This window comes from Serinus canaria, chromosome 15 (assembly GCF_022539315.1).
Source record: "Serinus canaria isolate serCan28SL12 chromosome 15, serCan2020, whole genome shotgun sequence".
Taxonomy (NCBI): Eukaryota; Metazoa; Chordata; class Aves; order Passeriformes; family Fringillidae; genus Serinus; species Serinus canaria.
Window position 1 is genome coordinate 10923127 of NC_066329.1, and position 27685 is coordinate 10950811.

The 27685-nt window shown below is 43.3% G+C and overlaps 1 protein-coding gene across 1 annotated transcript in view; it reads right to left on the reverse strand.

The window, feature by feature from the left end:
* Positions 1 to 488: 488 nt before the first annotated feature.
* MLXIP (MLX interacting protein) overlaps positions 489 to 27685 on the reverse strand; it is a 43215-nt gene continuing 16018 nt past the window's right edge. The window contains exons 2-17 of the mRNA XM_030231783.2: positions 21825 to 21931; positions 21422 to 21507; positions 20077 to 20166; positions 19758 to 19799; positions 18550 to 18721; positions 17593 to 17682; positions 16925 to 17016; positions 16158 to 16827; positions 13168 to 13289; positions 12255 to 12441; positions 11384 to 11508; positions 8813 to 8911; positions 7519 to 7646; positions 6377 to 6500; positions 5640 to 5769; positions 489 to 5152 (exon numbers count right to left, since the gene is read on the reverse strand). Of these exons, the coding sequence (XP_030087643.1) occupies positions 5031 to 5152; positions 5640 to 5769; positions 6377 to 6500; positions 7519 to 7646; positions 8813 to 8911; positions 11384 to 11508; positions 12255 to 12441; positions 13168 to 13289; positions 16158 to 16827; positions 16925 to 17016; positions 17593 to 17682; positions 18550 to 18721; positions 19758 to 19799; positions 20077 to 20166; positions 21422 to 21507; positions 21825 to 21931 (2386 nt within the window). The 3' untranslated portion in view covers positions 489 to 5030. The remainder of the gene's footprint in view (positions 5153 to 5639; positions 5770 to 6376; positions 6501 to 7518; positions 7647 to 8812; positions 8912 to 11383; positions 11509 to 12254; positions 12442 to 13167; positions 13290 to 16157; positions 16828 to 16924; positions 17017 to 17592; positions 17683 to 18549; positions 18722 to 19757; positions 19800 to 20076; positions 20167 to 21421; positions 21508 to 21824; positions 21932 to 27685) is intronic.

Consider the following 27685-nt stretch of genomic DNA (forward strand, 5'->3'; position numbering starts at 1 on the left):
CAACAGCACAACAGAAGTTGTCATGCAACAGAACAGGAAACCTAAGCAAAGCAAGAGCACAACCTGAAGTCCTCATACCTTCAAGCTTTTTTTTTCTAATCATTTTTTCTTAACAAGAATGAATTCCATTCACTTAAAACACATTTAAATACAAGGTTAGAAGAAGAAAACAATCTATTTATTCAGTGTATTGTTAAAAGGCTTGCCCATAACATTGATATCTTTTGACTGAAAACCTTATTCATGTTGGAAAAGTTCAGATATAAAAAGTTCAGAGAGTGGCTTGAAATTAATTCCATTATATACCAAAGGTGTGTTTCATTTTAACTGAAGTTGCTGTAACTGTAACTGAAGAACTCAAGTTTTACAGATAAAGCTACAGTTTGGTTCTACCACTTCTGCTCTACACAGTATATAAGCAGAAAAACCAACCAAGAATGAAATCAAAGACAACTAGAGCTTTAACTGATGTTGTGGGAAAAATACTGGGGTCCTATTAAAAACAGAAAAAAACCAAACCAAATAATCTCCTCTGCAACTCAAGTGTATAAATTGAGGAGTAACAGAAAAACTCCTGATGTCTCACCTAATTAAAGAAACTCCTAGAAGTTATCAACAGTTGTCCACAGTCCTCCAGACTGGTGTGACTGAATCCCTAAAGAATCTGAACTGGATGTCATCAGCCTTTTGTTGTTTGGTGGTTTTCCATGCAAGAAATGTGGGAAGGAACCAAAAAAATGGAAAGAAAAAGGAGAAAACAGTGAAAAACCCATTCAATTTTCAGCAATGACAACATCAAGGTAAGTACTATCCACTCCAGAAACTGAGAAAGTGAAACAGCCTTCAAGTAAGCATTATCTTACTGAACATTTCTGCAGTGAGCTTCCCTCTCCTGTTCTCAAACTCCTTTTTAGGAGTTTAGGGCTTTAAAAGCAAACAAAATTAAATTTACCCGTCCCTGTCCCTTCCACCACATGTGAGCACACACACAGAGGAATGTAAAAAAACCTGAAGATACAAAGGGATGCAGTTTTCCAATACATTTGACTGCCCTTTGTCTTTTCAACGACATCTTTTTCTGTCTCAGATGTAGAAGTTTAAGGCCTTGCCTGTTTCCTGGGTTTGGCAGAGCAGAGATTATGTCCCTGTGTGCACAAGTGTTCCTGCACATGGCAGTGGAGAGGAGTGGAGGATTCAGCAGGGAAGATGCAATTTTTTCCAAACATAGAAACAGTTACTCACAACCTCATTCTGAAAGAGTCACAGTAATGCCTCACAGATAAAACCCTCTAAAAAGCCAGGGAAGCCTCACTTCCTCCATTCTCTGAATTTTCCACACAGCATCATTTTAGGGGGAACAGTGGAGGACTTATGATTAATCAAATGCACACATGACACGAAGATCTAAGGCACAGATGGAAACATTCTGGTAGCCCCCTCTTCCAAGGAAGCCTTCCCTAGGGGTCTAGAAAAGCATGGAAGAACATTCCAGTCAGGTCACATAGAATTAACCAAGAATCCTTTGGTTTTGTGCAGAGATCAGACTGTCATGGTGAAGTGTACACTTGTCTCTGATCCTCCTCAGAAATCCCTTCAATTCTAGTTTGCTCCTGGAGCTTCACCCCTTCCTCCTCCTGCTAAAAGGAGGCCAATAGCTACAATACAAGCTAATAGCTACACCAGATAATGCCCAAGTTCTCCAGAATTTGTCTTTGGGGTGGGGCCATCTACAATATACCAATTAATACAGTTTGAGGTCAGAAGGAACCAGCAGACAATCCCATAATGACTTTGTGCATATCACAAGCCATAAATAAGTTATTTAGCCACTTTTTTACTGAGTGAAACACGTTGGATTTGATAGAATATAACTTGTATTCAGTTCTATGGGGGTTCTCCAAAAGTTTAGCACCAGACAGATGTGCAGCACCTGCAATTCTGTGCAGACTATAGGCACTGTGTGTTTGGCTTGTTTACTTTGGTGACACTGAGGAAATCAGAGTGCTTAAATTACAAAACTGTGGAAAAAATAAAGTATTTACATTCCTCCATGGGTAAGAAAGAATGATTTATGTTTAAACACCTTAGTCTAAGTGGAAAACTATTCAGGAGCTAATACATACGTGGTCCAGCTCTTTCCATACCAGTCTTTAGTGGTTCTACTGTTCAGATATGAGACATAAACCAGCTTTTTTCCTCCTGTGTTCCCAAATGAAGTGAAACCACTCTCCTCACAAGGCTGACTGATAAAAGAATTCTGATCTGCAATAATAGGGTGACAAGAACATATTGAATCACTGCTTCAAAGAGCAGCCACATCATTTCTGGTAATTGCACTAGTGGAAAGTATCTTTTCACTTTTCCTTTCCTCCCTCCTACACTCTTGCCTAAGTAAGCAATACTTATTTCTTTTCTCTTTAAGATTTGAAGTTTTTTAACAGTTCTTTGAGTTTGTTTCTGCACCATAATTTGTTAAACAAGCACTTCCCCTCCAACTGTAACCAGTTCATGGTGCAATCTGATGGATGAATTTTCCATCCACATCAAAACTGTGAATGGACAAAGTTTTTGGCAGTTCAGGTGAATTACCCCTGCTGTTTCTTAAAGGTTGCTTTCAGTTTCCAATCCATTCATGTCAGGGTCTCAGTTCTCAGAGGCCCTGGGCCCTGAAGGATGATTGTACTGCACTGTGATTGACGGGACAGAACTCCCACATCACCGATACCAGAAATGGTAAAAATCACACACCATCACTGCTGACAAGCAGGAGGCCACACTGCAGGGGAGGCATTAGAGAATCTGCTCATCTGAAAAGGTCAGCAAAAACACCAGCTCTTGGACAATGTGCCTGCTGCTTTCTTGCTAGAAACCCACACATGTTTTTAAGAGACAGTGAGGTCCTTTCCAAGGAAAGGACATAAGGGACATCCCCAGCTCATCACAGTGTAAAATGATTTTACTGGAGTCAAATTCACAACTAGTGATAAAATGGGAGGATTGAAAGCACTGATTCAAAAAATGATTTACTTATTTAACACTTCTTACCCAGATGTATCCAAAAGAATATTGCTTAATTGATTACAACATTATGAAAGATCTGGGAATGGATCCCTCCAGAAAATCTACTCACTATTTAATTACTATGACAACCTTTGCACACCATTCCTTGGCTGAGACTTGAAATTTTGTTGCTTCTGTCACAGGGACACAGGTTTTCAGATGTGCCACAAACTTCAAATTATTTGTCAAATCTACTGTGAAAAAAGAGAAAGAAAAGCGTGTCCCCAACACAGCCTGCACAGAGAAAGCTGTGTTGGTATAACATTGCCATTCTGCCTTCCCCTTAAATCCTCAGTCCCTCCATGCAGGGAGAGGCTCACCTTTTGTGCCTTGTCCTTCCTACAGTGCTGCTCTCACAGAAGGATCTCTGCAAGGAAAGCCATTAGCTGCAAGAACTCAGGACAAAGGAGAAACAGGAACAAAACCTCCACCTGTGCTCAGCCCTACTCCCCAGGCCCATGGTTTCCTTCCAAACCTTGGCCCACCAAGTGGAGGAGATTGAGGACAAAGCTGAGAAAAGCTCCTTTCCCCAAGGAGAACCTACTGAGCCCATTTCAGAGTGTGCAACCCCCAAGTGCTCCAGTCATTCCTCATTCTCCCACTGTGAGAGGCTGCACAGCACCTCCAGCCTGCCCTTGGATCTGGAAGAAAACTGCTCAAGGGAAGTGTTCCCACTGTTTGCAGAGCTCTGAATAATCGGGATCAAGCCATGAGTGGAATTACAAGGGTCATGGGATCATCCAGACTATGAACAATCAGCTGGAATGAACATCCCAGTGCTGTCCCAGGATGGACAATCCCTGCTGGAACGAGACTCAGACCTGCAGCAGAGCACAGTATATGCTCAGATTGTCACAGAAAAATGTTATGCAGTAGTTTTGAGTTTTAAACTTATTTTAACATGTTCTATAATTCACGTTGAACAGAACCTTCCCATACAGACCAGGCCTAGCAAAGTCCTTCAGGTTTTTCAGACAGAAGGCAAAAAGAAGAAGCAAAAAAAGACAAAGAAGCAAAGAACTGACTGCAAGTCTGTGTGGTTTGATATAGTTTCTGAGATAATAAAAAAGCCAATTTTTTAACATTACAAACTCAATTCTTGTCTCTGAAGTGCTACTACATTTACCTATGGATGTGTTTTATATGTGCATATTTTGTGAGGATGGCAGCTGAACTGTGCAGAGTGCAAGAAAATAGTTCATTAATTAAACTGATATAAGATTTATGTATTTGTCCTAATTGCAGAATTTATACAATCTAAAACTGCTTTCTTGCACTTACTGCACAGCCTGCTACTCCCTTGCAATGGCTATTTAAAAAAAAAAATCAGCTACTTTGTTTACTAGAAAATAAAGCATGTATTGAAACTGATCAAATGCAATGATACACTCATTAAAATAAAAATACACAAAACACAGCCTGAGATTTTAATTCTAGTATTTTTGCCATGAGTTGACATCACCGACAGATTTTTCTTCTCCTTTGGTTTTTCATATGATCCTGTTTAACAATTTTCACTATTCAAGTAAAACACATGGAATCAAATACCAGAGAACAAAATAAAAAGCACATTTTGCTTCATGAAATCAGAAGTATTTTTTCCCCTTGAAGAGCACATTCCTTGGTGTACAGGATTTACACTTCAGAGAACTGAGGGCGTTCCATTAGTTGCATAAGGATGCATTGATGGAGATCTATTGCTGCCTGCAGGGCTCAAACCTGCTGAGTTTACCTGAGCTTGGTGGTTTTTTTCTCACTGACAGAGCACAGCACAGCACTGGAGAGGAACCCAAACGTTCTGACAACGTTGCATCACCTGCACCTCTTCGCAAGGCAGGGCCAGGTGCCCTGAACGATGTCTCAGGTGATGGAGAGAATCCTTTCTAAAGTGCACTGACTGGAGGAGCCTGGGCAGGCAGGGCCTGGCAGGTTCTCCACCCCTGGGACAAGCACCTCAGTGTCTTTGGTTGTTAGGTCTCCCCAGCTCTCTTGTTCACCTTCACCACAGCCTCGCGCGCCTGCTCCGGCAGCCGCAGCGGGTCCGACAGGATGGAGGTGCTCCTGCTCAGTTGCCGCAGGGTGTTCAGCACCACTGTTAGAAAAAAAAAAAAAAAAAAGGCAGGAAAGCATCAGGAAAAGCTATTAATCTGACTGATCTCTCTTCTGCAAGATAGAGCACCCCTTGACAGCTATAAATGTAAATTAAATACTTGTTGAAAGGCAAGAGGGGAAGACTCCAGCAGGGATGCCCAAGCAGAAGGTCACTCCAAAGCTAAATACAAATCTCAGAGGTCTTCCCTCATTATGAGATAAATCACACTGCCAAACATACACCAACTAGAGCCAAGTTTTTGAAATTGAAATGTAGTTAAAGACTGTTTAAATTCTGATATATTCAACAATTTTTTTTCTGTCTTCACAGTCAGAAGAGGTTCTTATTTTTTCACTGAGCTAACAAAAAGGAAGCGAAAGCCACATTCAGCATCATGTGCTTTCTTTGCCATCCTCTGACTTTTAAGAAATGCTATTATATCATACTTTCTGTGAGCTGAAGAGCTGCTGCATGGAACTTCACTTACTTGGCCTCAGAACAGGAAGAGAACAGTGCTGATCCAACCAAGCCAGTGCAGTTTCGTTCAGATCCTTAAAGCTTGCTGTGGAAACCATCCCATTGAAGGACTCAAACAATGGCTTAATAATAATGCTGAACTGCAAACCACCAAATGTTAAGGGAGGCAACAAAAGGGGAGTTCAAAACATTCTATGGGAAAGGCTATGGCAGAGAAAACACTGGATTTCTAAATGGACTTCAACTGCCAGAGGGATTGCAATGTTGAAACAATGGATTTTAAAATATCTTCATAACACTAAGACTGAGAAAAAAATTCAACCTCAGTTCCTAGTGATATTCACTATATTTTGCAAAATTCCTCCACACAGACCTGAGGAGGAAAAAAGGAAAAGGGAACATGCAGGTTTTTGAACAGCTTCTGTAACTGTAATTTTTCTTCCCCTGAAATCTTTGCTACTGTGTACGTTTCCCAAAACCCAACCAGAGCTGCAGTTACAGCAGAGCCCACAAAAGTTTTCTTGCAGTACAATAATCTAGCAAGAAAACCTTGCCTCTGCATTGCATTTTACTTTGCAGTTACCTCCCACAAGTTGAGGTGAACAAGGTCTGCAAGAACCCATATCCACATGCAGATGTGGATGAAAACTGAGGACATTTGCTATTTAAGTAACAAAATCCCAAGTTCTCGGCTCTAAAACCACCAGGACCAAACCCCAAGTTCATCAAGTTGGTATAAAAGGATACAATCCAAAACTTCCAGTTCTGCAGGGTCCTGCTCCTCACATACTCATCAAACATCTTCCTCATGTTGTCAAACCTCTGCCGCGTTACGGGAACCCCGGTAGCAGGGAGCTGCTGCTGGCAAGAACTGAGAAGATGTTTGGAGGTCAGAATCTCACCAAAAAGGACACATTTCTCTTCCAGACTAAACTGCAGCAGGAGAAAAGTGTGTATTCCTGGTATCTCTGGTGGAGGGGCTTCCCAGTGCATGATCCCCCCAGAGTGTAACTGCTCCAGTCAGGAATAAAAACTGTTTTCCCAACAATTTTGTCTATATTCATGCAGCAAAGTGATTTATCAAGCTGCTACAAACATTTTTGGTTACCAACAACAAAACTGAAAACAAAGTATAATATAGAACAAAGTAATTTTGGGCATCCCTTAAGGACAAGACACATTAGGAGTCAAGGAAAAATTTACAGTTACTCCTAAGCAATGTTACAGAAAAAGATGCAACAGAGAATCTTATAAAACAGACCAATTTAAAATAAAACTAAGCAGACTTCATTATATTTTGCAAGAAAAATAAATATATTTTGATTTACTGCTAATTTTAACATCATGCCTAAGCCTAAAACTTCTGCAGACGGAAGTAAAGCCAGTGCAGTTCTCAATATACTTTGCAATAGTACATATTCATAAACACACAGAGCAAACTGAGGCACTGGGAAAGGGAAATGATTTATCACAGTTATGTTCAGCCAGTGGCAAACTTCAGGAGCCCAAGTGTCTTAGGTACTCAATCACAATTTTCTATAAAAACTGACTGCATTTGAGAAGAAAACTGCAGCAAAGCCATTGTGAAGAGTGAGAGTTCAATCACCAATGAGCTTTTAAAAACATCCTCGCTGACTTCTTCTCAGAACTATTCTGACCTGGCACATCCTCCCTGATGCTGCCACTGTTGTGCATTCCACGCTCAAAGCTTGCTGAAAATCCACACAGTTTGCACCAGAGCCCATCCCACAGCAGCTCTGCTTGGAGCTGGCAGAAGCTCTGCGCTGCCCAACACCCATCTGTTCCCTGGTGTGGCACTGAGCACCCACTCCCTGCTGTTTGGCACCACTGAAGCTGCTGCTCCATCCCTGGGAATTCCCCCTTCTCACAGGATGGTGGCGTTCAGCTCCTCGATTTCCTCCCGGAGCCGCCTGGTTTCCTCCTGCATCTGGCTCCTCTCCTGCTGCAGCTTGGCAATGTATTCCACTGTCTTCTGGAGTGTGATGGCATGGCTGATCTAGGCCAAACACAGACACACAGCTCACTTCCTGCAATCACCTGAGGTTCATGATGAGTTTGTCCTCATAACCTGCTCTCCAGCACCTTTTAATTTTCCTTCACTGTGCATAAAAGCACAGGGTCAGCAGAGCAAAACACTTCGGATACTCAACTCTTGTGTTTCTCTGAATCCTCTTCAAACTCCAGTACAGAGAAACGTGGCTGTAGGGGTTGTCTTCTTCCATAAATTACATTTCTGCTACTTTGTTGAAAGAAGTATTTTAATAATTTAAAATGTTTTATTTCATTATCTGTCCTCTTAAAAATATTTACAGTTTTACTTAAGTAAAGTAAATATGTGCTACATCTCCAGACAGATTTATAGTGCTGGTAGAAGCGCTGCTTTAAGCTGATAATATATATTATTTAGTTTGGGAAACCTGAAATTATTAAACAGAAGGATCCACCAAAGGAGATAATAATACTCTTCAGTTTGGAGGAACCAATTAAAAAATCTGTACTTGAGAAATAAAATAACCAGATATTTCAGTAAAGCTGAGTTTTCAAAAAGGACTTCCTTTCAAATAGGCTATTCAAGTCAGGAAGTGAAATTCTGACATCACCTACATTTCTGAAACTATAAAAATTATAAAAACAAATCAACATGTTGCACAAAAAGCTTTCCTATTTTGCATGTTTCAAAGCCACTGGTATTTAAAGGACACTAAAAATTTTGTTGTGCAGATACATCTGTATTTCAGTTTAGTGAACTAAGTTGACTGGTGTAGCCAAAGTTTTTCGTCTGGACAAAGTCACTGGACAATGAAAAATCAGTTGGGAATTTTTTTCCCTGTGAACTCAAGTACAAATGACAGGTGAAAGGGGGAAAAAGGCCCTGATTCTTAAAGACAGCTGGGTGGTGTAAAGAGTTTTAATGAGATTTTTCCAAATCATCTGAAACGACCATGCTGGGAGAGATCTCAATGGTGCAGGAAATCCTAGGAATTTACCTGAGCTTTACCATTCTATCTCTGCTCACTGCTGTGTTCCAGCAGTGTGTTCTCTGCTGTGCTCAGCTGACCACTCAGCAGTGAAATCACTACATATATTAACAAGACTTTTAGAATGGATTTTCTTAAGTTTCACATCAAACTGTTCTGCTGTAAGTTCTGCTGCAGTACTTACCGACTTGGAGTTGGCTGACACCAAGCTGTTCAGAGCACTGAAACCAATCTTGATATTAGACCTTCGTTTTTGTTCTGAAAGATGCCTCATCCTTCGATTCTGCATAAATAAAATCAGCTCAGTCTATGCTGTTCACCTTTACTGTTCTACTGCTATGACTATTTCAGCTACTCAAATTCAGTGCCTTTTTTCTTGACATGTTGGCATTCACAGCCTCCCCTGGAAAAACTCTCCAGAATCTTAATAATTAATTGACAGTGTGTTTGTAGGAGCAACCCACCTCTGACATCTGCACCTATTTTAAGCATCACATCAGAATGGCAAGGAGAAAATTGGAAAGATAATTATATTACCTGGAGGTTCTAGGCTTGTACAGCATGCACATGATTTGTTACTTGCCAGCAAGGCACAAACGTTTGAAAGATACCATTTGTCTGTGGAGTGCTTCAGCAGAAAGAAAAGGACACCCTACACATCTTTCTAAGCTGTGTCATCAGGAAGTAAAATATTTAGGATTTATATTAACAAAAGAACAAAGGTCAGTAGACCCAGAACTGGTCCAGGCCGTGATAGAAATACCTCACCATCAGTAACAAAGAAAACAACTGGCAGGATTTTTTAGGCACAGGAGGATCCTGCAACCTCTGGATCCCAGGGCTAGGGAGCTACCAAAACACTGATAGGAGCTCCCAAGGATGGTGCCCATAGATAGAAAAGACTTTCCAAGCTATAAAAGGAGCTCTAATTTCTGCTCAGGCACTGGGAACACCAGATTATTCCAAGGCCTCCAAGGTGCCAAAGACAAAGGAGCAGCCGGCAGATCCCTTCCCAAAGCTGGGGCCACACCGCCGCCCTGTGGCTCCTGCCCAGCTCAGCTGGAGCCTGGAACAGCCGGAGATCATCCCCGGGATGGTTACACGTGTCACAGCTGCAGCAGGGACACTGAGAAAGGATCCAGGAAGGAACACAACGACTCCAGATATGACTCTGAAAATCCCCACTCCACACAGAGGTGTGTGCCAGGCGTGTGAAGGATGTGCAGAGACCATAATTGCAACAGCCCAGGGATTCTCTGTTCTGAGTCCCTCTCTTGCAGCAGCAGCCCAAGTTGTTCCTAATGCTGCACCACTCAATTACTGCCTTTTCCTGGGAGTCTGCCACAGCAAACCTGGGATGAAGGAACTCCTTGAACAGGGTTTGCTCTTTGAGAACCCATTCCTGGAAGAGTGAGGCTTTCTGGCAGCAGTTCACCATCACCCCACTTTACAATGGAGCAAAGCAATGTAATAAAGCAGTGAAGGGGTTGCCCAAAACCAGAGAAAATGCAGGCTCATGAGCAGAAAGAACTGAGATTTCCAGTGCACTCCATGCTTTGCCAAACTGAAATAACCATGTTACCTAGCAATACAGAACTGTTTAATCTAACAACAATACAGAGGAACAAAAGCACATACATCTGGAGCCTGGCAAATATCACTGTTTCTCTCTTGTCCTACAAAAGAGTTACTAACAGTACATGTCCAAAGCAATTCCTGTCAGAGGCAGTGTGTTTACATGGCTGTAAAGCTGTGTCTTTGCTTTTCCATCTAGTGACCACTTTCCTACTATCAGCCAGCCCTACTAATTTGTTCCTTTGTTACCTTACTCTCTAGCAGCAGAACAGGCTGCAACCATGGCTTGCAAGCTCTCATGCCAAGCAAATCCCTGCCAGTTTTTATGAGGAACTTGCAGATGGTCAGCAATGGGCAGTTCTGATTGTCCTCTGCAACAGATCTAGACCTGAGTTTAGTCCCTGGCTGTAGGACTGTGTTAAACTTACCATTCTGCCCTAGAGTAACCAAACTGCCATCAGCTCACAGGGCTAGGGAAGCCAGAAGGGGGCTGGCACTTGCAAAACTGTTAAGTAATGCTCCCTCCCACAACGGAATGAATGAAGGTTACAGCTGATTGTTCTGATGGGGTTTTCATGGAGAAGTTTCTCATACCACCGCAGAAAGTGTTCTGACAAGGTCAGCTTGTGTGTGAGGTACAACCAGCACTTGGGTGCTATCTCTAGACCACCGAGTTCTTACACCTGTAAAGCCCTCCGAGAATCACTGGGGTAACTCGTAGAGTCTGTGGAGCAGCAAAGCATCACTGGAGACATGTAAGTAACTCAGCAGGTCAAGAACTTCCCCTCCAGTGATGGCCAGAGCCCTGCAGACTGAAGAGCCCCAACAGAACAATGGCAAAAAGCCACAGTTTAGAATACTAAGCCTGAAACCTCTGACAAGCAAACTGACACCTGCCACAGCACTCCTGTGAGCCACAGCAGGAACTGCTGTCATGACCATAAGGGCCTGCAGAGGTACAGCTAAGCCTGGCCCCTCTGGTGACACATCCCTGAGGAGCAAAGTAGATTAGAGTCTGACGTTTTGGATTGCACAGAGCAGCACAGATGCAGCAGCAAGCTAAGCTCGACATGCAATGATACTGTCCTAAAGCACAACCTTCTCTAGCTATGCTCAGACATCAGGACAGAAAAGTAGCTATGAAGGCAAAGAAAAGCCCCTCAAAGGAAAGGACACACACCTTAAGTGCAGCCACAGCAGGGTCAGTGGCAGGTTTTCCTGAGCAGCTGTTCTGAGGAGACTGTGGACTGGGGCTCTGCTCAGAGGTGCAGGGGGAAGCCTGGCCTGAATTCTGACAGTCCCGGCCTTCAGAAAGGAAAGAACACAAGACACATTAACAAAAAACTTTCTGTAGCAAATGTAACTGCTGAGAAGTTTCTACTCAGAATTGAACTGAAATGCAGTCACCAACCAAATTGCACTGTTTGATGCAGCAACCACATGCTAGAAAACACCAGGACTGCTGGGAAAGCTCAGGATATCATGTCAAGACGTAATAGTCCTTTCACACAGATATTTCAGCAAAGGCATGTTGGATGCACAGGCTGTGACTCCACTGTCCTGCTGGGCTCCCCCATTTCTCTCTAAAGGCCTGGGACATGATGGTGACACTTAAAAGCCACTTACCACCGGAACCAGCTCAGAGAACGTTCCACCGATGCACATGCAAAAGGAGTCTTTGCACTTACCTACAAGGTTGTGTCTGGGATCCTCCAGTCAAAATCAGAGCTATGACACTGAACAACAAACCTACTCAGCACTTCCTAGACAGATGCCTTTCATTTCTTGGTGACTGTGACAGCACATCCTTTTAGAAAGGAGCCACTTACAGGAAACACAAAATCACAGTTTGTGGGGATGCTGCACAGTCATTTATGACAAGAATTGGAAACTACTGGATGCAACTACTGAAGCTGTGGGGTAGAAGGGCCTCAAAAGCTTTTCCTTCAAAACTTATCCAGAGATCCTCAAGGCCCATTTACACCCTGCCTAACCAACAGAAACACACTTCCATGTGCAGGGGAGAGAATGCTTACAGCTTTCTAACTTACTGGGCGTAGGTGAGGGAACTTGAGAACTGCTACAGTGGGAAGGGATGTGCTCTCCTTTCACCAACACATCTTGGACTACACTAGGAGGAAAGAGATGTGAGACTGTGGACTGGCTTTGTTGACTACTTGGTGCTCGCTGTGCTGGACCAACCAGAATGTTACTACGGAACTCCGTCACCCCGGGAGCCTGGGAACAGCACAGAGACAGCACAGAGAAAAACAGAGAGAAAAAGAGCAGGAGGGGCAGTGTGGGGGCAGATGGAGAGAAGGGATGAGAGAAAGGACAAAGTGGGGGGAGAGATTAAGAAAGAGAAAGAGAGAAAGAGAGATTTGTTACCTTGCCTTTCACTAGAAGTAGCAAATTAATACATGATTAACAATCTGATGACATGAAACAAGGGCTAATATATAAGGAATTGGCAGGCACCAAAGTCAGGCTTCTGGCAGGAGACCAGTATCCTTTCATAACTTAAAGCAGTATTACAATACATCAACAGCATAATATACTAAAATCTATCTCCATCTTCCTGCACACAACATACTGGGGAAACCCACTCACATACCCATGGCATATTTTGCAATATGGCAGTGGAAAGGTGAGCTCCCTGGGCTCCTTCCAGCTTCTGCCCAGTTAAAGCACAAACCATCCCCATCCACAGCACTGTGAATACAGGCCTCCTTGGAATCTTACTGTTGTGTGAGACAGAGCCTGTCAAGACTATAAAGTGCTTCCAAGCCCATGAAGTGGCTACATTAAAACCAAGCAAACATAATGCTGAATGCACAAATGCATACGTTGGGTAACAGATGATTTACTGGACTTGTTACCTGCCTGAGCACATTATGGCTCTAACTACTTGCAAATAACAGGCCTAGAAAACAAATATATAATTTTTTTTTATCTTCTCCTTACTCTGACAATTCCAGCTGGTGCAATTGCAACATTAGACTGAGACGTGGCTGGCGTCAAAATCCCCTCTCTTTTTAAAGGTGCTGGAGTTACAATCACAGCTCTGGACTGTCCCTGAAAGGCAGCTGAAGAACACAATTCAGTTAGAATAGTTAATGATACAAAAAAAAAAGAAGGAAATTATTTTGTATGAAATAACTTGTCATTAAACAAGGGCATGGATCAATGGGCATCTATTTGGTACTATTTCACTGCAGTATAAAATGCCACCGGTTTTCCAATCATCTCAACCCCTTTAATTCAGCACAAAGGACTTTAACACTCCAGCTATTTCTGAGTTTTCTAGCATCACTGTCACTGTTTCACAATGAGTTTACAGAGGTATGGAGTAATTCAGGGAGATACAAAGTGTCTTCATTCTGTCAGAGCTGGGTTTGACAGGAGAGGAACATCTTCAGCTCTCCTCTTCCATCCACACTTTGGGATCTCAGGCTTGCTCTGCTGACCCAGGAAGGGTCAATGACTCAATACCTCATGCCTCATGCTTCCTCATATATATATATATATATATATATAATCTTAAATCCTTGCCCTCAGCACTTCAGCTTACCAGCTTCTTTCACTATCTGGTTTTATAGCTGCTTTAGATGACACACAACCACAAGGCAACCAAATGTGATTGGGAATCAGCATCAAAATTCCACAAAATATGCTAAAGAACCGAGAGTCCTGCAGTACTTAGGCAGCTAGGGGCAATTCTGAAGAGCAGCAAATGTCTCCACACGAATCTGTGAAGATCTCCATGTAACCAATGCAGATGTGCAGTTACTACCACAGCATGCATGCTGACATTGTTCTTCCCAGTCTCAACAGAACGTGACTGACCATCCTAAACTGTCACTAAGGGAAGAATCAGGCAAAGACACAGCTTCTGTCCGGGTTTTGATAAAACTGAACCAAATATATTTGGCTTCACTCCTGGCTGCACTTGTTCAGCTCTCCTTTGTACAAATAAATTCATGATACAGGAGAAGTGTCAGCACAGCTCAGCCCCTGCCAAGCCACCCCTCTGCAGCTCAGCATCAGGACCCTGACGGACACACAGCAGGACAGGGAGACAGTGCAGGGTTATCCAGCGTCCCCTCCCTGACAGTGTCACTTCTGCCTGACAACTGTGTTTTGACTCAAACTAGGGTTTCTGCACAGCCTCCATAAGAGAGGCCTGGGGATTGCACAAACCTTGTGCCAGCCCTTGTGTGGCTCTGTCTGGAGCAGAGCTCTGTCACTGACAAGAGTTCATCCTTTGAGCATTCCTACATGTAAAGCTGGAATCACAACCTTTCCACTGTTCACTGACGTTCAGCTGCACTTGTGACATCTCTATTGACCTCAAGAGCCTACTCTTACCAGTGCATTAATGCTGATGCACAGGCTTGGCCTTTCTGACTTCCACATTTGGGGACCTGCAGCAACCAGCAACGATATTTAGAAATAAGTCGCTTTACATGATTCATGTTTCTGTCCTACATATGCATCTTTTGCAGACTTTCCTCTCCAAATCAGCACGTTTATCATGAAGTGGTGATAGCAGTGAAATCTTGCACCTGATGAGACAATCTGAACAGATTTTTGGGTCCTTATACCACACAGCATTTTTAACACAAAACATAATGTAATTTGCTTTACAGTCAGGAGATGATTTGTTTGTCCTGAACACAAACTACAGGCATAAATGCCTCAGTTACAAGTACTAATGTTTATTCTGTTTCCAAAAATAAAGCTCTAGTATTTATATAAATTCTTGGATTTGTCCCCGAGCTTGATGTCCCAGTAGTTTAGGAACACCATGATCCCCAAATACATGCCATTAATCTAGATGAGAAACAAAGCCACTGGTTGTGATGGTCTAGAAGTAAATGGTGGAGCACTGGGAAAGTAATATATGGGGTGAGGAACAACACAGGAAGCCCTGAGAAAAGCAGAAGCAAAGGCTTTCTGAAAATGAGTTGCCTACCATCTTTACTAGGTGAGAAATGCATGTCTCAACTGCTGAAGGTCCATGGAATGTTGGTTTATAACACACTGTAGATAGGAACACTGCCATTAACACCCTTGTGCTTTTAATCATGGACCAAATTGATCCCAGTGACATCCTAGAATGCCATCTTGGGTCTGTTCTTCTCCTGAACAGGGATTTTTCTTTTAGGTGGGTAACCTCACTGTCAGGCCCTGGCAGACACACCTACTCCCTAGTAAAGCCTGTTTAACATTACTCCTCCAGGCAGGCTTTTTCTTGAATTATTGTTGTACATTTCAAGTGGCTGAAGTCACTTGGCCCCCAGCCAGTACAAGTCTAAAAACAGACTGCAATAATCCCAAGAAGAGTGTTCTGACTGTCCTGCTCCAGCCTTGAGCTTTCCTACAGGAATCACCTCAAGCTAAATTCTCACTCCTTGTCTTGTTATTCCTTGCCTTGTGCAGCGCCAGTGGCTCCAAATACCACCCAGTGTGGAACTCCCAGGTGTTCCTACCCTAATATGAAACCCACTCCTGACTTAAAGCATCTCAAGGGTCTCTAGACTGCTTGAGACAAAGATTTCCAGCTTCCTCAGGAGAATCTCCTCCTCCACTGTGGCTGAATCCTCTGAGGAGCAGCTAATCACTTCAGCACCACTCCTAAATCCAGGTCTTCTATGGAGCAGGAGCACAGAGCTGGTGCAGCTACACAGCCCATCACAGATGATACAAAAAGAGACCCCCTTCTGCAGGTCAGCTTTTCACATTCAACCAAACTGCTTCCAATCCTTGCAGCAGTCCAGAGCATCTCACTGAACAGTGCAGCCACTGCATTCAGCCAGTGGATTCAAGGGCTCCATGGACACACTCAGAAGCTCTATTTTAACTTACTATGTAAAGCAAGAAAAGAAAGAAGGTCTTTTCCTCCTGCTAGTCCCACTCAGAAAACAAAACCATCCTCCCACAATGCTCCTCACCTGGGGTGATGAAGGCATTCTTTACCACTAAGGACACTGTTTCAAGCTTCGGAGCAGGCACTATTTTTTGTGACTGTTTGGGCCTCGTCCCAGCACTGGCCAGAGGAACAGGTTTGGGGAGTGCAAATGTCAGCTGGGACTGCAGCTGGGGCCGGGGCTGCCCCTGCACGACAGCAGTCTGGAAGGCCAGGTTACAAGGCATTCCTGCCCCCGGCTGCTGCGTGGCCAGGACCAGGCTCTGGCTCTGGCTCTGGCTGAAGGTGGTGGCAGGGGCGTTGTGGGTCAGCGTGGCAGAAGCCGTGTGAGTGATGACCGAGGATTCACAGAGGCCGAACTTGGGGGTTTCTGGAGCAGCGAAGGCGGCGGGGGCGGGGCTCAGGCTGGAGCTGAGCGGCACCGCGGGCAGTGGGGACGGCTGCTGTGTGCTCGTGGCCTGCAGCAGCGGCAGCGGCGGCTGGAACACTGACATAAAAGTTTGTGGCCCGCTGAGAGATGAGTCAGGAGGGAAGTCTGGTGGCTGGATGAAAGATCCCCCACTTCTAATGCTGGAACACTGGTCAGCAACGACATCAGGAATGACAGGAGCAGGTACTGAGGAAGGAATCAGTCCATCGCTGATGTTCCCTGCTGGAAGCGTGCTGGGCAACGAACCCGACGGCAGGACAGGAGACTGAGAAACAAGGAAATATCACTGACTCAGACATGTCTGAGCTCCTCCTGAGAGGACATGGCTCATGTCAGAGCCTTCTGTTTGAAACCTCTCTTACCTGGGAAGAGTGGCTGCTGCTGTCTGTGGTAGCTGAACTGACAGCAGACACGGAAGGGAAATAATTACTGGAGCGACTGGGCGTGAATAATTCTGAAATATTAAAAGCCACCTATTAATTTTCTAGTTTTCATACTTAACATACAGCATTTCTAGATCCTAAAATTCACAGGAATATCAGTATTATTTAGCAAATAATGAAACCATAAGCTTTTTGCTTCATACAACTGCTGTTGACTGAGCAGTGAATTGCTGTCTTCAGAGGAACTGATCTCTTTGGGGCTGACTCCTTCAATTTTCATGCAAACTGGGACAATGCAAAAATCAGTCCTGTTAAAGGTTCATCTACACACAGACAGCTGATCCTCAGTGAGTCCCACAAAGTACAATTATCTGATGCAGACTGCTTGCAGAGCCAACAAATAGATATGACTCTAATTCCATGAAGATCCATAACCATCAAAGTTGTCAGCAGTAGTTACTGTTATATGGAATTCTTGACAGTGCCATAAAACATTCAAAGACAAACAAAATGTTAAATGTCTTCATCACTAAGAAGTGTGAAATGGGGAAACCTTAGATGCATGTAAGACTTAAACTTTTTTTTAAAACCTAGTTCATAAATCACTGCATATTTAAGAAATTAATGAACTCTATATAGATTCTTACCCTGAAAAGGCTCAAAAGTATCCATAAAATCAAAATTTGGCTGGAGAGGAATAAGCCCTGGTTGAATCATGTCAGCATTTCCTAAGTGTCCTGCAAAATTCAGGAGACAGATTAGATTAGCTTCCCATCACTCACATAAAAACAGCAGCAGGAATAAAACACTCCACAGCCAGACTTGGCCAAGATGCTACAGAAAAACTGCTGCTGAAAGGAACTGAGCATCTGCTTCTCTTCAGAGCTGCAGCACAGTCCAGATATCAAAGCCATTGGGGAATGAAACTTTCAATTACTAAAATGGAAGAGGTGAAACCTGAAGGCTCTAATTGAGCTGCACTACACAAAACCTTGCTGGAAAGCACAGACTGATCCACCACAGCCCATAACAGAGTATTTTAAAGTAAACCATCACCCATTTCATTTGCCTTGAGTACAATTCATGTAAACCATGGCTGCTCTGGAGTTGCTCAGACATCCCTGCAGCAAGGATGGTGAACAGTGGACATGTGCTGTCCCATCAGACAGTCAGAGCCTCCAGAGAGAGTTGAACAGCTCTTGGGATTGTTTGTACAGATAAAACTTGCACAGATTCTTCTGGACAAAGCCAAACAAAAATACACAGGCACTCCCTTAAAAACACACACAACTATGCTTTGAGATAAATCACAATGCCTTCACCACTGATAAAGTAAATACTGCTCACTAAAGATTTATTCAGAGCAACATTAAGGGGCAAAGCTGGGAGCAGCACATAAGAAGCTAAGACAGAAATTAAATTTGGATCATTAAGTGGGATTCTATAACCCACAGAATCATAAGACAGCTACGCTCCCTGACCTGTTTTTATCTATATCAGCAATGTAAGACAGATTTCTTAGGCAAGACTACAAGAGCAGCAAAGCAACAAACCAGAGTTTTGGTAGGGGTTCTCACTGCAACATAGCTACAGCCAACAAATACCTATGTCCCTGGAATTTGGCCAGGAAACCAGCTGATGTGAAGAGAGTGTGGAGAACAGGGTGTCGGTGAACTCGGACATGAGCATGTCTGCATCCAAGAGGCTGCCTTCCTCCATGGGGACAGGGGTTTCTCTGCCATACCTTCTTTTTTGCCAGAGAACCACATCATCATCCTGTCAAAGGAAAGGAGGAGAGGTCAGGCTGCCTAGCAATGCCAAAGCAGTCTGGTGCATATCTATAAAAGCAGCCCTCATTTTTCACATTTTTAAAGGAAGAACCTCTCTTTGAGGAGCCATCAATTGGACTGAAACACTTCAGTGGTGCTTCTTACACCAGCAACTTCAGCTCACTGAAATAACCACAACACTCTGGGAAAGATTTTTGCCCAAAACCCAAATATTGACTAGAAAGACATAAGACAAAGAACACTTCCTTGTTTGATTGATTACACAAGTATTTTTGCACCCAGTTTAACAATCCCTTGGTTTGAACAAAGATTAAAAACAACATGACTAGCAAGAATGCAAAAAACAACTCCTGTCCTGAGAGATATATCTGAAACTCTGACTCGCAGTGAAGTGCAATTGTACTCTGAGTTTGCACAAGACATGAAAAATACAACACAGTGTGACTTGGCTTACCCATCCCTCACTACAGGCTGAGTTAAACTGCACTGCCTTGCAAAAACAGCAGAACAGTGCTTCTGATCATTGGTTTATATACCCAAAAGTTCAAGGGGACATACTAAATGGTGATACCACTGTCCCTTTAACCATTTTGTCCTTTTATAGGATCCTGGCATATTATCTGCCTGAGCTGTGGGCACAGCAGGAAGATCTGCAAAACAGCTCCCACATCTTCACAGATCCAGTTACACAAGCAAAGCAGCAGTGCCAGTTACAACTCAGTAACGAGATGAAATCATGTGCCAGCCCTCAAAGAGATTGATCTCTCTGGGCATGCAATGCTGATTCCCATTTCTTCTGTCACAGCACTTTACATTCAACCTCTCCTCTATCCAACCGAAGCTACAAATCTCACATTGCTCTCTGAGGCACAGAACATTAAGGTGTCTAACCTTAATTAAGGTTTAAGCAAGATGTTCATTTTTAGATTGCAATCAAAGCAAGCTACTGCACGTTACAGCTTTGTTATCTGCTGTGGGTTCTACAAGCATAAATATTGCCACTTCTCAGTGGTGTTACCTACCCTGACCAAACTTGAAAGATCTTCATCTTTGTGTTTCTGTAACTGCAAAAGGAGAGCAGAACACATGGTGAAGTCAGAATAGGTCCTGCATGTGCCAGTGGAAGACCTGATTTTGCAAAATTTTTAAGACCCAATCATGCACAATCAGTCCCAGCACAATTTTTAGTTAAGTGGAACTAATCAGAAGAGCATGTCTGTACCAGCTTATCATCTGTTTTAAGTACTCTTGCATGCCAGAAAAACTGATAGAAAAACTCAAAAAGCAACAACATATGGATCAAGCTCAAGCAAACTACTTTCACTATGTAAACCAACAGACCCTTTTCTTGAAGTATGTTCTCCACTTGTGGTATTCCCTAATGACTATTTCAATTCTTCGTTTCCAGTATTTCCCCTCTGTTGCAATGGCCTGTGAACACAAACACATACCATGAATTACACAGAATCACCTTAAGGCTGAATGTTCAATACATTTCCAAGCAAATATTCAGGCATAAAAAATGCAAAAGAACACATGCTAATTCTGTTTGAGCTCATGTATCAGCAGCCCACACTGTCCCAGAGTTCAGCTATCACAGAGCAAATCTAACAGTACTAACTTCATCTTTCCCACAAAAACCAAACACAAGGTGACATCTGACTGCACTGTCAGCATCTCCCACAGCAGCTCAACCATAAACAAGAGTTAAGAAATGGCAAAAAAATCCCCCCTTAAAAATTAAATTTGAAATATAATCTATAAAGCACACAATATCCTGTGAATTTCAAAAGATCACATGCACAGATACACACATAAGCAAAAGCTGCTATGAATGACACAAAGCAATAGAAATCTGATGTCCAGCTCAGGGGGGACTTTGCAGGCCACACACTGATGGCAACAAAAGGATCACACGATGTGGGTCTTCAATGTATCACAGAGAGCAGTGCGTGAGTTGGGGAGAGCAGACTAATGAGAGCCTTAACTTTGTGTTCGAGGGTCATTTTCAACACAAACATCAACACTGTTCTTTCAAAAACCTGAGACAGTTCCACAAATTCATCTGGAACTCCTCTGAGTTATAAATTACTCTAGAGTTATGCAGTATAGAGAGAGCCACATATTGCCACATCAAGGGCCTCACTGGTTTTCTGCAAGGAGCCAGAGGGCAGATGTTAGTTTTCATTTATGTTTACAGGAGCACAAAAATGAAAGAACACAAACTCATATTTGATCTGTCTGTGAAACTACCTCAACACAGAAAAAGAAATTGCTTGTTCTCTAAAAACCACACCTCTCCAACTACATAAAATACAGAAAACTCTCCCAGGGTCACTTAGATTCAGTCCTGAAAATAGTCATCACTCTGATTTCCCACCGACTTCCAGTCAGAAGACAGCAGTGGCTGTCAAAACCTTAACTATTCAAAAAGCACTTCTGTGATTTATGGTTCATTAAACTACAACATTAACATAAGTTACACAGATAACAAATGTCCTTCCGGTTGCACCTTGATCATCCTAATGCGATGAACTCACTAAACCGGGTTCACTCTGCTTTTAATGGTCCCTTCTAAATAAAAACAGAGCACAGATTGGCTCTGCTGCCCTTGTTCCCAGCAGACCAGAAAATCCTGTTACAAACTCCAGAGCTCACTGGGCTGTTCCCAGGGTTTCCCACGCACCTCTGGCCGCCGGTGCTCATCGACGTCCACGGAGCCATCCAGAGGGGTCACAAAGTGGCACACGGGGTTCTTGCGCTTCTCCAGGTCTGAAACAACAACGGCAGTGCAGGTGCTGAGCACGAGCAGGGCCTGCAGAGCTGTCACTCCAGTGGCAAGGTGTGACAGGGAGCCTAGCCAGGATTCCTTCCCGATGAACAACATGAAACAGGGAGATCTCGGGCTGTGCTTGGAGCGCTCAGCACGTCCTCAGGGTGGGCACCTCCAGGAAAGCCCTGATCCAACGGCATTGCCTCTGGAACATCAGACCTCGAGCAGATCCCCGAGCTTTTCACTAGGCAATAATTTCAATTCTCTTGCTCTCACCAGTGTCTCAGGGAAGACCCGCCCCCGGCACGGTACTTACACTGCATGTACCAGGCCCTCCAGATGGCGTTATTGAGACGGATTTTATCTCTCCACTGAAGCTTCAATCCCTTAAAATTTTTCCATTTTGGTGAAACCAACCTTCCGCTGCAACAAAACAGACAGCAAATCATTCTGCTTTCAGTTTTTCTCTCTCCTTCCTTTCAAGACAAAGCATCCCCCTAAACCAGCAGAACTGTCAACAGATGAAACAACAAGCCATGCTTGGCCAGTCACAACTTTTATTGTCCATGGCTCACTAAACCAGGAGCCAGAGATTAATCCAATCCTCATGTGTCCTCCATGAGAACTAAGAACTGTCCCAACTGGTCTCAAGAATATCGGCAGGAATGAAATTAATTTTACCCACACTTTTCTCTTTGCCAGTATCTCAGCTTCTCTAATGCCCACCTATGAGCTTCCACCAACTGGGATTGAGATTATTTAAAATTAAGAGGCTTCTGCATGTTTGGTCAGATACAGTTCCATTCGATTTTCCAGGCTAGTAACACTAGAAAGGAGGAATGAAATGCCAGTTCTGGCCCATGAAAAAATATAATCCACCAATTTTACACTGCTGGTAATGAGAGCTGAGCACAAAGGAGTACCAAGAGGCTAGTGACTTTTCTCCAAGGAAAGGCAAAGCTGGAAAAAGAAATGGTTTATGCATGAATGCTCCTAGGAGGTGGAAGGGAAATGGAAGGAAAAAGGAAGAAGCAGCAGGGACTCTAGTAAGCACTGTATAAACACAAACTACACAGCCCGTAAAACACACCTCTATGAATCATTAATCCTCACTATTGACAGAGCAGAGGAAGTAGGAAACACTCATAACATAGTAAATTTCAAACCAGAGATTAAAGTGTAGGAACTGTGCCTATCCCAGGCTTTCTCTCCAGTTTTGGGAGATTTTAGCCCCACATCTTCTAAGTTTTTGTCTCCTCTGCTGTTTGTGCAACCTTGCTAGGAGGGAATTGGACTAGCAATGCCAACTGCAACCCATACAACACCACAGGAAACAGGTTCACCTTGACACACTACAAGCATCAGGTCAAGGGGTGATGGACAGGAAGGAGTGGCAGGAGCAATGTCACCTACACACACTCTGCCCTCTCAGAGAGATCCCCTGAGCACATGGGCAGTCAGGAATGGTCTCTGCCATGAACTGCAGTGGCACTGGGTGTACCAGCACAGACAGTGCCCTGGCACAGGCCGTTTGCCTCACACACACAGTGCAAATGAACTCAGAGAGGAATTATTTATCCTTAAAAGCTCATTTCACATTTAAGCTCTAAAATCGCTGTGCAAATAGAAGTACACCCTACAGAAGTGCATGGCACTTCCCTTGGCTCACCAAAGCCCATGCATAGAGCCTGAGGGTGGAGAACTGATAATTCTCAGTTTCCTATTTGGTCTGGGAAACCTCCCAACAGCAGCTCTTTTTAAAGAAACCTTTTAATAAAACTTGTAAGACTAAAAACAAGTAAAAAGTCCTCAGCATAAACAGCCATCAGAATGCCAGAGCTGCAAATAACAGGATATTAAACTAACATTTTTTTCATGTATTTGGCTCACCACTTCTTTCCTCCCTTGTTGACACCACAACTACTCTCACACTCAGGTACTCCCACAACTCTGACAGTAACAGGAGCAAATGCCAAGCTCCAGCCAAGAGATAGGTAATGAAAATCAGCTCTGCCCTTTCAATTTTACTACTATATAAAATGTCAGTTGTGGCAACAGGTTGTAGCAATGTATCAGCAGATGAGCTGTTGCCTGACTGATTTTTTTTTTAACTCCTCATCCTCTTTAAAAATAAACTGCAATGCACAAGGAAGCAGATGCAGAGACTGGGCACGAACTAAAAGGATAATTCCCAGCAGCAAGAGAACAGCTAAGTGAAAGTTATGAGCCCTGTCCATGCCCAGCTGCCCCTTTGGGGATTAGGCTGTACACTGGACTGTGCTACAAGGCTCTGCTGCAGCCTTTGGGACACTGGTGCTCGATAAAAATAAAGTACAAACAAAATTTGGTACACAAAATAGAACATGAGCACCCCCAAGACAAGCAGACTTGCTGGAGCAAGCAACTTCACTGACTGGGAGTGAGAGCAAACCATGTCAACTATTAGCAAGAAATAGAAAAATCATTGTTAATGTACTTGTGGTGTCACTGGGTTTTAAAACACTCAGCATCATCTGTATGGTCACAGACATTTAGGAAATCCTCCTGGATTATTTCTTTTCAGTAGTGCATCCACATGCCACTCTGAAATATATTTCCCAAGACTCCACTTCTAAATTTCAAGATTTTTAGTTAATGGGAAGATCTCCAACTAGTTCATCTCACTGTTACCCAGCCCATGTGTCAGAGCAGAGAGTGGATCTCCACCCATTTAATATTTCTCCCATCACTGCAAAACTATCCCAAAACCTTTGGTGTCCACTGCACAGCCAGATCTGCCTCAGAACCACTGCACACCTTATCTTCACCCTTCCCTTCCAAAGCCAGACCAAAGCCCATCTTTTCCTGTTTCTCAGCTGTACATTAACAGTTTGGAGACTGGAGATTAACATGCTGAGGCATCACCAGCACTGATAAAGTGCCCACATGCCTTTGACTAAGAAATCTGTCAACTTAATGTTCATCTCTTCACAGCTCTGTTTGACTCAACAGTTTGCCAAAGCAACAAAACTCTAATAATCTGCACTCAGAATAACAAGAGCAAATGCTTTTCTATAAAAAGACTAAAAGGAACTGTAATCAAGTCTGCTACACTCCTGGCATCTTCAAAGAGCTAATTAAAACTGGAATTAAAACACAAATAGTTTAAAATATTTTCAATTACATTCTTAGAAAATGCTAAACAAGACTAGTACATCAAAAGAAGGAAGTGATTAAGGACCTATTCTTAAAATAATTATTATTTTTAGTTCCCATGGGAGCAAAACACAAGTCCAGCTTGAGGTCATAAGTGAAACGACTTCAGCCTCAGTGGAGAGGAATCAGCATGAAGCTGACAACAATATTTAGACACTATTCCAAATTCCAAAGTCAATGGAAAGTCAATTACTTTGAATGGCACTGTGACTGAGAGCAGCTGCCTAAGTGAAAGCAGTCTTCAGATTTTAAAGCAACAAAACAACAACAAGGAAAAAACCCAAACAACTGGGGAGACCATCTGGCTGCTGCTCCTGCCAGTTCTGTCAGACCACGCACAACCCAAGAGCACAGCCCTGGTCCTGGCCCCCTCTCCAAGAGCTACTGCAGCTCTGCAGGGATGCTGCTCCCAACAAGTGGAGCAGGAGAACATCCCAAGGGAGAACTGGGCCCAACAGTGCACGGTACAAGCCAGGACAGCTGCACCCACAGCTTGTGGGAATGCTGGTGCTGCACAGAAGGTGCCCAAGCTGAGCAGCACAGGGAGCCAGGCTCCTGGGTGCATCCTGCAGGGGATGCTGCTGCCAGCAGCTCAGCTCATGTAAGCAATGCTGGAATAGGTGACTTTCACGTTCTCCTCACTATCACTCACAGATCAAATCAAAGCAGCTGAAAGCCATCTGATGGGTGACTTGCACTGCATTCCAGCAGCTCAGCTCAGTCTCCCATGTAGAAGTCTCCACCTCCCGAGTCTAAATGTCCCCATCAAGTGATTTGATCACAGCAAACCAGCCGAAAGAGCTTCAGCTCAACAGCCAACAGAGCTGGAAATCCCCTTGGACGCAGCGGCCCCAAGGTGCTTTGGAGGAGTCGGGGCTGTCACAGGAGAGGCACCCGAGGCTGCCACTTCCACCTACGAGTCCTGGATACACCAAGAGAGGCTGCAGTCCGTTCCCAAGGTTTTCTACAGGCATTTTCTCAGCTCAGGAACTTCACCTCAGACAACTGAGATCCAACTAGGCCAACAGATAACAGGGCACTGATCTCTCACAACTCTCCATTTCTAAAACTCCAATGAAAGTAGATGTGTTTTAAAACAACTACAAACCTTTCAAACATCACAAAATTTGCACCAAAGTACCAGAAAGAGACATCCACTGTGAGAGTGTGACCTGATTCCCTTCAACACCTTTGATTTCTAAATTCTTCTTCAATCAACTGAAATGTAATTAGGGAGCAGGTTTGTATTCTAACAGTACCCTGACAGGATCCATTTACAAGCAAAGGTTTGTCTCTGAGAACCTCATTGTTTTGTTCTAGGTTAATAACACTCAGTTAATGATCTCACAGGATATTTCATTGATGCTTTGGACTTGGTAGAGGCAGGGCAAAGGCGTGACCCTCTTTCTTAACAGACACACATGAGATGCCATTCACTGCTGCAAAATTTAAACCAGTAGCCCTCCCTAGCACTGAAACAACATTCAATTAATAAACTCAATGCAAAACTCCTTCTGACATCTGCAGAAGCAGGATCAAGCTCTGAGAAGAGATGACTCACAACAGAAGAATTCCCTGTTCTCCTCCCTTAATCAGAGGATTTTAAGATGGACTTCAGTCAGCATAAATCCACATGACACAAGCACTCTCTGGATTTGGGCAGAAAGGGACATTTACCTGTATGCAAACCCAGAAGAAATTTAGGGATTTTTCATCACTTATTAGCATTAAGAAACACCAGCATTTTATGAAACTGGTTTCTACAAAGAGCACTGAAGGGGCAGAGAAGTAGACTTTAAAATATTAACATAAATTCCATATATCCTCCATTTAACAGGTAGTTTAAATACATGATGATTAAATGCAAACTATATGGTATTGCATGGTAGAGCTTATGGGTTTTAGCCAGCTCAAATGCTTTATTCAGCTGTTTCTGATTCAACTTGCAGTTCCCCATTTTTTATCTCCCTCAGAAATACTCATAACAGTACCACAGCCTTATGTTTAAATCCTTTCCTAATAGAAAGCAATAGGGAAGACTTTGCTGTAAACATCAGCCTGAAAAATCCCCTTTTCCTGTTCAGAAAAATTTAAGTTCATTCTCCACACCATGATGTGTAAAAGTGGCTGAGCAGGAACTGCAGCTGGGAAGTGATCCTGGGATTGCAGTGAACTAAAGCTGCACCAAGTAAGAATTTTTTAAAATACCCTCTGAGGATGAAATGCAGGATCTCCTGCTTAAACTAAGGAGACGGTGAATTACATGCCCGTGGCTACAAAGTGTGTGAGTGACACAGCAGAAGTAGGACATGGATTTTTTTGATGTGCTTTGCACATAAACCCCTCATTTCCACTCTCTCATCTTTCACTTTTTTGATAGGCAGGGACAAGGAAAATCTCTGGCTACATTTGGCTCCCCAGCTTAGAAGTGTGTTGTTTTTCCTCTTCTCCTCAGTGAGCACCTGGCCAAGATCTATGGTACATGGAATTTAAACACAAACCTCCTGTGGTTTAGATTCCACAGGCCTGTTCTGCTGCCCAAATATGCACTCCCAGCAGGCCCAGCAGATAGGCTGGAAAGCAGCTACTGCATGTCTGCAGGAATCACCTCTACAGATCACCAGAGTCCCATGTGCTATGGTTGTAAACAAATTATTTTGTTTTCAAATCTGAATTTTGTCAATTCAGTTTATGGGAACAAGCTACAGAAATGTCCTTTGCTTTCCTGGGTAGGTAATGGATTCCCCCTGCCCTTGTGCTAAAACAACTCTTTTTTGCCTTATTAGCTCCAGCCTCAAAACCCACTTCCTCTGTGCTTCCCCCCAGTTCCTTCCTGTACACAATCAAGCAGTTTTTTGATGTAGGTAAGAATTTTACTTTAATTACAGGTAATGGCAATCAGGCTCTTCATTTAAGTAGAAGACAAAATTCAGACTTGATAGCACAGTAGCTAAAATAGATTAGCTTTTTCAGCAGCACAGA